This window comes from Meira miltonrushii (genome assembly GCF_003144205.1).
Source record: "Meira miltonrushii strain MCA 3882 unplaced genomic scaffold FA14scaffold_11, whole genome shotgun sequence".
NCBI lineage: Eukaryota > Fungi > Basidiomycota > Exobasidiomycetes > Exobasidiales > Brachybasidiaceae > Meira > Meira miltonrushii.
Window position 1 is genome coordinate 1 of NW_020289953.1, and position 8,517 is coordinate 8,517.

The 8,517-nt window shown below is 40.7% G+C and overlaps 3 protein-coding genes across 3 annotated transcripts; 1 reads left to right on the forward strand and 2 right to left on the reverse strand.

The window, feature by feature from the left end:
• Positions 1–981: 981 nt before the first annotated feature.
• Positions 982–3,255, forward strand: FA14DRAFT_183998 (uncharacterized protein; the record flags this gene model as incomplete). Its single annotated transcript, XM_025501358.1, has 9 exons — positions 982–1,126; positions 1,246–1,465; positions 1,532–1,615; positions 1,766–1,806; positions 1,861–1,958; positions 2,020–2,097; positions 2,251–2,283; positions 2,453–2,557; positions 2,617–3,255. The coding sequence occupies 9 exons, from the start codon at positions 982–984 to the stop codon at positions 3,238–3,240; spliced, it is 1,428 nt and encodes a 475-aa protein (XP_025351600.1). The 3' UTR covers positions 3,241–3,255.
• A 1,523-nt stretch (positions 3,256–4,778) lies between these two features.
• FA14DRAFT_158847 (uncharacterized protein) lies at positions 4,779–5,362 on the reverse strand (the record flags this gene model as incomplete). Its single annotated transcript, XM_025498000.1, has 2 exons — positions 4,779–5,111; positions 5,171–5,362. The coding sequence occupies 2 exons, from the start codon at positions 5,360–5,362 to the stop codon at positions 4,779–4,781; spliced, it is 525 nt and encodes a 174-aa protein (XP_025351601.1).
• Positions 5,363–7,099: 1,737 nt separating this feature from the next.
• On the reverse strand, positions 7,100–7,661 carry FA14DRAFT_184004 (uncharacterized protein; the record flags this gene model as incomplete). Its single annotated transcript, XM_025501359.1, has 1 exon — positions 7,100–7,661. The coding sequence occupies exon 1, from the start codon at positions 7,523–7,525 to the stop codon at positions 7,100–7,102; it is 426 nt and encodes a 141-aa protein (XP_025351602.1). The 5' UTR covers positions 7,526–7,661.
• Between the last annotated feature and the right edge of the window lie 856 nt (positions 7,662–8,517).

Here is an 8,517-nt window from a genome sequence, read left to right on the forward strand (position 1 = left end):
AGCTAAGGAGATGGTGCTATCAAATCACTTCAGAATGAATTGTGCAAAATGTTAGAATCTAAAAATATATCTTTATATATTTGTCAATTGGATTTGAATGACGCGTAAAGAAAAAGAAGGTGATTAATCACATATATTATCGAAAATACTGGCGGTCTAGATACAGTGATCAATAATAGTATAGTAAAAACAATAGGAGCATTTGATAAAAAAGTCATCAGGAAAAAGTTCAAAATCAATTTTCATGACGTGATCATACTCAAAAATACGTCATTACCGATCCTCTCGTAAAAGATAAAAATTGCTATATTAGTAGTGTTGCCGGGTTCACTATAGGATTATCCGGATGATATCATCAGAAGTAAGTATAACCAAAAAAGCTTGATCATTTACTGATGAATATTGAAATCTGTGATAAAGGAGACCATAAGGGAAAAGGATAGAAAGAAGCTGCGTATAGCTAGAGTGAAGCATACGATATTAAATACCCACGCATTTTCCGTTGAATTACGAGAAAGTGAATACAAGATCACAATCGATCACTATCAATTGCTTTTGTCTGGGATATGCAAATACCACAATGACGTAAGGAAAAAGTATACTTATTCCCTATCAACGTGCTATAATACCCGTCATATTTGCTTTATGAGATCTTAACGGTCGATTTTGAACGGACGATCAAGCGGTTATTTCAAGATTAAAAAGAATAGAAGTGGTAGATGATTTCAGATAAATTGCGATTATATATATTTTTATCACTTAAGATGATCCGTCATACAGTAAGAGTTTTGTTATTTGAATCAAGAATACTTTATAAAACTTATCCGGTCGATGCGGGGTAAAATTTTTGATGGTACTAAAAATTCGATATTAGAAAGCATATAGAGTTATATATTCCTTAATCCATCTTTAGTAAATTTACATGATCTGCTGTTTATGTCGGTAGATCCTAGTCTTTACTGCACAGATTCAAAAGTCACTATGCAGAGATTGCCAAAGCTGTGTATAGCGGTTGAACACAAGCGACGTCTTGAAAGCTTTTTTCATCGGTATGCCGCATTCGAGTTAGAAAAAGAAGGTTCCTTGTCCTTTCTGCCTGCAAACATTCTTACAGCACCATCGCAAGGTAAGCGGTTTCTGCATTCTGGCCAGAAATGTTGATACGATTTTGACCGCTTATTCTTCCCTCTAAAGAATCGAACTGGGTTTGCGCAATTTTCGAAGCATTTCTGTCATGCCTTTTAGGAACATATCGAAAAGACAAAAGTTACCTGCATTTCCGCGCAGAGATCAGTCTGCCTGCTGTGTCCTATATCGGACTCAACTCCACTCCCTGTATGGAACAGGCCCAATCCTATTCACAACAGGACAAACTCCGTCCCAATCCTTCTGTTGCACCGATCGCCTGCGCTCTACACAATACGTATCTCTACTACGGCATTCTGTGTGGAAGTGACCAAAACTCGTGAGTTCTCTGACAAATTGGTGAACTATCTTGAATCATACGAGCTAAAGCATATATCCACTGAAGACTTGAGCTTCAGAAGATCAAAGATGAGTACAATCGCCTGTATACGCTGTATCTCAAAGAGGTTGCACGACTACTACAATCAGGGTAAGTGTTGTCCTAACTTACAAATCTCGTTGTTGCGGCACATTCTTACATTTTTTCCGAATTCTTGTTCTTATTGAAAAAGAGTTCCAACTCAGAATCTAAAAAAGCAAAAGTAAACATTTTTTTCTTGGAAGGCGAGTAATTTTGGAGGCTTCTTCATACCAAAACATTGTTTGCAAGAGATTCTGAAAGTAAGTAATATTATTTCCCTCTCATTACAAAGAAGCACAGTATACTTATTTTAGTTTACTTATTTCTTTCTAAGCGCTGCAAAGTCGACAACGATACTCAACAGCCTCTGTTTTTATCGACACAATTGCTAGTAGGAGGAATAAGTGAAGCAGTAAGTGTCATAAACGTTCTTGAAAGCCGATGCTGCATTACTGATAGCCATAATCCTCCAGACTGATTTATTTCTCAGTATGCCTCAATCGTATCAAAAGATGTATGGTGGGTTGAAATTACTTCTAAAAGATCTGGATGTGAGTTTTGGACTTCAATTGCTGCTCGTCGAGTCCCTGAAAACTTTGCAATGGCAACAGACTAACCTTGCTTTATTCTCAGATCCATCTCCAATTCCATTCAATCTTCCATCGCACAAAGTGGCTTTTAAAATTTGCTGATCGGCTCATTAGATATCCTCCAAAGGAAAAGTTAGCCAAGAGATTGTAAGTTTCACTTACTCAAAGATGTTCGCGCGCAGTTTACTGATTATAAATCTGGCATCATCCGCTCAAATTCGCAATCGAGGAACACAGCAGATCAACCTCTCGATTTTTGGGAAAAGAGAAGGATGTTGGGGAGCTACTAATGGGCTGCTTACCCTTTTCTCGGTAGGGTCGCGCAATCATAGCTTTTCTAAATGATGGGGAACGCCTGCCTTTACCTTTTGCCGATGATGTAAGAACACTTTTTTCAAGGGTGAATGGGGAAAAAGAATTTGTGAGTATATCTGGGAATTTATTACCTTGCCGTTGGTATAAAGCTCACTTCATCTGCAGTTCTTTCTGAAATTAGATTTCGGTTCCAATCAACCATTGTGGGAAGTACCAGGTTTACCTGCAGATATGGTAGAATCTTTGAAAGGCGTTGGATTGATGATCTTCTCCACTTCACTAGGCAGATGGGTTCAAGTCTTTGCTGATTTCCGTCTGGGAACTGAACTGTCGAAGTTTACTAAGCTGGCAAGCAAAGCTGTATTAGAGGGAAAAGCACAATTCCAGACAGACGCTCACGATGTATCCAAACTCGCAGAGCTAGTACCAAGCGCCGAGCTTGACGAAGATGATCCTGCATTCAAAATTCTTCCACGAACGCTACCGTCTAATTCATCGCGGAGAATACACACTTATGGTCGTGGCAGCCCGAGGATATTCATACCTATAAAAGTGGTGTCTAAATGGTTTTCAGAACTCAATTATCCCAGCGGACAACGAATATCTGTCAAAATTGAAAGGAAGACAGCAAGAACAGCAGACGAGGTCAAAATTTTAGTCAGACTTGATAGTAGTGATGTCGGTCAGAATCAAGGGATTTGGTATAATATTCTGAGTTACACTAGAAGTCAAAAACCTACAAAAGAGATGTGGAATTATATCCAGCGAAAGCAGAAAGCTAGCAAGTAGTCTGATGGAATTTCTTCGACCGAAATCAAACGAATCATCAAGCTGTGTCACTAGTGTCTGATTTTATTCATTGCGTCTTTTCCAAAACGGGACCGCTCCTTTTACATTTTTCTTACTCAAGGCGGTGTATAATGCTATTTGATAGTCTCGTTCAAGACCTACGTGTCATGCAACTGCGCCGTCTTTCGTCTTCTAGACTGATGAAAGCTACTCATGAAACATCTGAAGAACATTACGAGATTTTACTTGACCTTGTACTCATGTTCCCGAATATTGTATAATGGAAGATTAGCAGCTTGTTTGTCGAACATGGTGTCAGATTGGTGAATTACGATACAGCGCACGATGTCTTGAACGACTTGTGCCTCTCTTCGATGATGAAAACATGTTGTGCACAAAGTCTGTCACAAGGTTTAGACGCTGAATCTTATTTTCGTTACTACATAGGCTGAGCATTACATTAAAAAGACTTTTTGGCGAACGCTATCGTCTGGTTTCACACAAAAAATGTCGGTCGCTTGAATGTTTCTTGTCTTGACGGCTGGCACCCGAATGAATCAAATTTTCACAAGCTTCTCCTACTTCAAGAGATGGTTTGCCTTGCGTAGCTTTAATAGTCTGCTAGACGTGATTAATGACACTATGAAATGCATGTGCGTTTTTCTTGGGAAGAAAGTGCCGAATAGAGAGGACGTTAGAGAATGATGTAATTGAAATATGCTATGGGTACTATTCAGTCTCATGATGAATCATGAAGTTGCCCGCCAATGGCAGACCTCCTACACAAAGACAAGGACGTGTCTCTAACGCGTGTAATTTTTTTTAGAAGGCGCACATGTCTACCAGACGCAAATCAATGCACAAATACAAATACAAATACTCTAGCTAAAGCGATTGACGCCCACGTTCAAATCGATTCATCGTCGGAAGAGCTTAACTTTGAGCGAATTTTATGCCTATATCATAGATTTGCCCACCACATATTATCCGGTAGGTACTGGTAGAAGGGATTGAAGAGGAAGAACAAACACATTTTCATCAAAAAGGGGCCAAAAATTGTTCTGGCAGCGAGATGTGTCTATGTCGACAATTAGCTAGACCTGCACCTGTTAACAATTTTTCCTGGGCTTACAAATAGCACACAACGAATAAGAAAACGCCATTTGGCAACATTTTGGACTTTTCCATTTCAAACCCTTGCTATGGTGCTACAGCATCTTGTCGACTTGACTCTCTTCATCAAGATTTCGCATTTCTCTTTGTAATTCCTGAATGTAGCGCCAAATTGCCGCCGGAGGCAAACCATCTTTTGCATATCGTAGCGCATTACACCATCTACCTGCATTGTCACTTTGTCCTGTGCTGTCAAGACGAAGAAATATTTTCACCTCTTCAGGTGATCTGGCTCTCTTAGCTTCAATTTTTACAGAGAGTGGAAGACCTTGCCGGTAGGTTCCATCTGGAAACCACATCCTTAACATCCTTCTCGGAATGAGGATTGTAGGCGATCTTTGACCTCGTACACCAATCCTTGGCGATTATCCTTTTAAGGGTAAAGTTCTTTTGGAAATTTGGCATTCTGGAACATCTTCTTCATCGTCTGATTTAGCCTCGGAAGTATGGTTTGGAGCTTTATGGTCGTTGTCAAACGTGCGCGATTGTCTTGCGATAATGGCTGCTTGGCCAGCAAATACAGTGAAACGCGAGACGACCTCTCTAAAGCGAAAATTCGCTGATATTGGAACCCATGTATTCAAAGTAGTGGAATATAGCGACATGCCCACTCCTTTGAGAGGGGCGCTTACCTCTGCTGAGAAGCTAGTACCATCCCACAAAGGGCAAGAAAAGCCCAAAATAAGCTTAACAAAGTACTAGTATACTAGAAAAGTTAGAACCAAAAATTGGCAAAGAGTTTCTAGAGGAAACTTACAAATTCTTTCTTCCCTGTCTTTCGTTCAAAGTACTTTCTTGTCTGTGGTGACACTGGAACTGTGGTTTTCTTTGGACACACAACGACAGTCTTGCCTTGTATTGAAGCCGGAAGATCGCCCTCGATCAACTCTCTGTAACCGCTCTTTTGAGTCACTATGCCTGACAACCCTTTTTGCTGATCTCTCAGCATGGTACTACTCGCAAAGATGTTAAGTAAAGGGATTGTGTTTCAAGCTTACTAATCCTACTTCTCCTGAAAGCACTTACAAACCTCTGTCGTCCTCCTTGCTAGAGCCGCAATGAAGCAACCTTTCTGCCAGACGCACTTGCCATTTTCTTCGATGGAAATTTGTTTCGAATCAGAGAAAGAGCTTTTAAAGAAGAACAGTCCATTTATATTTGTTCTTTTGTTACTTCCCGGACAGTTTGACGTATTGTAATCCACATCCAAATCTTTCAATTTAAAGCTCCAACCCGCCATGGATCTCAAGGTATTTCGGGGAAGTGTCGTGGAGTGTCGAGAAATATATCACTCTGTTGGTATCAAAGATTGTGATGTATAAGCTGATATTTCTAGCCGCTTGTTCTCGACGTTAATCGACTCACCTTTGAATCTGGATCTCCGATGAGCAATTGAAGAGAGACAAATAAGGGCAACTCATTATCTTTATTGAGATTCGCTGCCTGCAAACGGATGACATTCAGAGCTTCACTAGTTTTAACTTGTCTATTTGTCTTTTTTCTAAAAGTTCGGAAAAATTTACCTTCAGGATGTTTTCCATTTGTTTTCGTGGTAATGAAATGTCGTCCAAAATGGCTGTTATCAACCTACAGCACGCTTCTCTCGATTTACGAGTCTGTGTTCTCACAAGCCTCAAGTGGTACTCGCTAGCAGTCGAGAAGTATTGGCATCTGTCATTTTTGGGCACAGCAACTATTCGCGCAACACTCAACCTTAATTTAGCAATCTTGCTACCTCTATCATACATGCGGCATAATTGTGGCGGTAGTCTTGCTCTACCTCCTTTTTCGATCCTCATTTAGTGCAGCAAAATCGCGACTACTTCTCGAAACGAAATACTGTAAATCTAGCTTCTTTATTCGGCGAACTACAAAGACTTACTTAGTCTTCCTTGCGAAGTAGATCAATCCGTACCGTAAATACAAATTGCGAAGTTCAAGTATCATTGGAAAAAGGGTGGGGTTTGCAACATTTTCGGCATTTTTAGTTGAAGCGTTCCAGTCTCTCCATACAAGTGGTGGAGTTGTAATCAATGTGACTGGCCAGTGGCATGCCAGAACCGGCCTGAAATTCCAGAAAAGCTTGTTTCAATAGGAATTCGCCCGTGATGCAAGAGAACAAAGCCTCAATTACTGCGACATGGTCATGCGCGTCTATTGCGATTGTAAAGAAAAGGTCGTGTGAGTGAAAGTCAGGTAAGCTCTGCGAAAAGTTTAAGGAGGAAGTCACCCTGTGATATTAGATTAGAATTGATTGACGGGATGCAATACAGCTCTCCGCCGTAATGAAGCTCTCGCGCCGCAGATTGATAGAAATGCAATTCGATGCGCGCAAAAGAATCTGAGGTATGCGTTGCGATGGCAAGATTGATTTGATGATCTTTCAATCTTTGTTGCATTGAATTTGTTCGCCCAACTTAGACTCCTGCTACCTCGTCATTCTTGTTCGTCGTCAGCACGAGGTATGTAACCCCTGCCGTCCGTCCCTACCTTACTGTTGTGTGCCTTGATTTCGGCTTTCCCTAGCACCGAAAGAGATAGAATTTCTTCTCTCAGAATGCGGTTGAGAACTGACGCTGCAAAGTCTTCAAAAAGTCTGGAAAAAGAATGTAGCGGTCTCGATCCCAGAATGAACATATCACGAACAGAGGTCATCCTCCGTAAGCGCAAGACTCATTGACAAGTGTCAATAGCTATTCCAAAGGCGTGCAAAAGCATTCAACGCCCTATATTCCGCCTCCGTAAGCATCGTCGAAGGCTTATGTAGCCGAAGATACTTAAATGGTATGTACTCAATTTGGCAATCTGGATGAAGTTTGCGCGTAGCGAGTCGTATGATATCGATGATCGCTTCGCCTTGGGATTGTCTGTTACCTGGCACGATCCTAGTCTCGAATTGCAATTTTCTGCTCTCAAAGTGTCGCTCTGGCCCAACCAAGAGCGGCTCGTAGTGACGTTGTACGGCAAAAATTTTTGAAATTGGATTTGTCCCTGCGCGATCATCTTTAGCATCGTCTGCTTCATTCTCATAGACCTCATCAACAACAACGTCCAGAACTGTATCATCACTATCGTTCTTCTTGAAAACCTTCACTGCAGAGCTCAATCTCATCTTCTTCGAACATTCTCTCCATAATTGTTTGCCGCGTGAAGTGTGGAAAGCGGTGAAATACTACTGTGTTGGTGATAGAGGAAGGCTGTGCGGAAATGAGTGAATTTCGTGTGCTAGTAGTGTTGTGAGAAGACTCTAACGATAATTGCACACTCTTTATATGGACTGAGTTAATGACTGGAAAATGAATCCATAGGGAAAAACTACAAATTAGCTTGTTATTGCAGCAATCCCTTTGTTCAGATCTTGTATCCCTTTCCTTTCAAGATCAGAGTATCCAAAATGCGGAGATTGTGCCTTCGTTTCATCTTTTCACAATTTCCCTTTTAGTTGTCCTTCTTCACACTTTATTCTGATATTCAGTGATCAAAAAGGAAAAGAATCAAATCCGCACAGCTGAACAATAGGACAGATCTCCGCTGTGATCTTCCTACAACATCTTCTCTAAAGACACGCGATGAAGTGCTTCGCGGAAACCATCCATTTCGTTCCTTTTGTGAACATATGCAGCAGTGTGCGAGGTTGAGGCCACTTTCCTGTTAAAATGTCTGTATTTAGATAATGAACAAAGCAACAAGCCACCCAAATCTCGTTTCAACATTTATTTCCCTTTGTAAGGTTTCAAAGAACAAAGGGTTTTTAATTAAAATTGTCTGCAAATCCCACGCGTGATTGAGTGCAATGCCAAGAAAAACCAATCTCTCTTTTGTCCCTCGTTTCTTTTCGTTTTTTCTTATTCTGATATAATTGCAAAACAACGAAAGGCAAAGTTGAGGAGCAACACAAAGCACAGATGTGCTGTTCTTTCTGCAAAACATTCCGGAGAGAGTGTCAAGATATGACCTGACTTCTCACGTGGGTGATTTCAACAGAATACTTGCAATACACATCATCTACGGTTGACAAAGGCATGCTCAAAGGTCCTAAAAAAGATACAGAGAGTGTGTTGAGTATGATGGAAGACAAACAATATGTTACAGTCCCAAACCAAA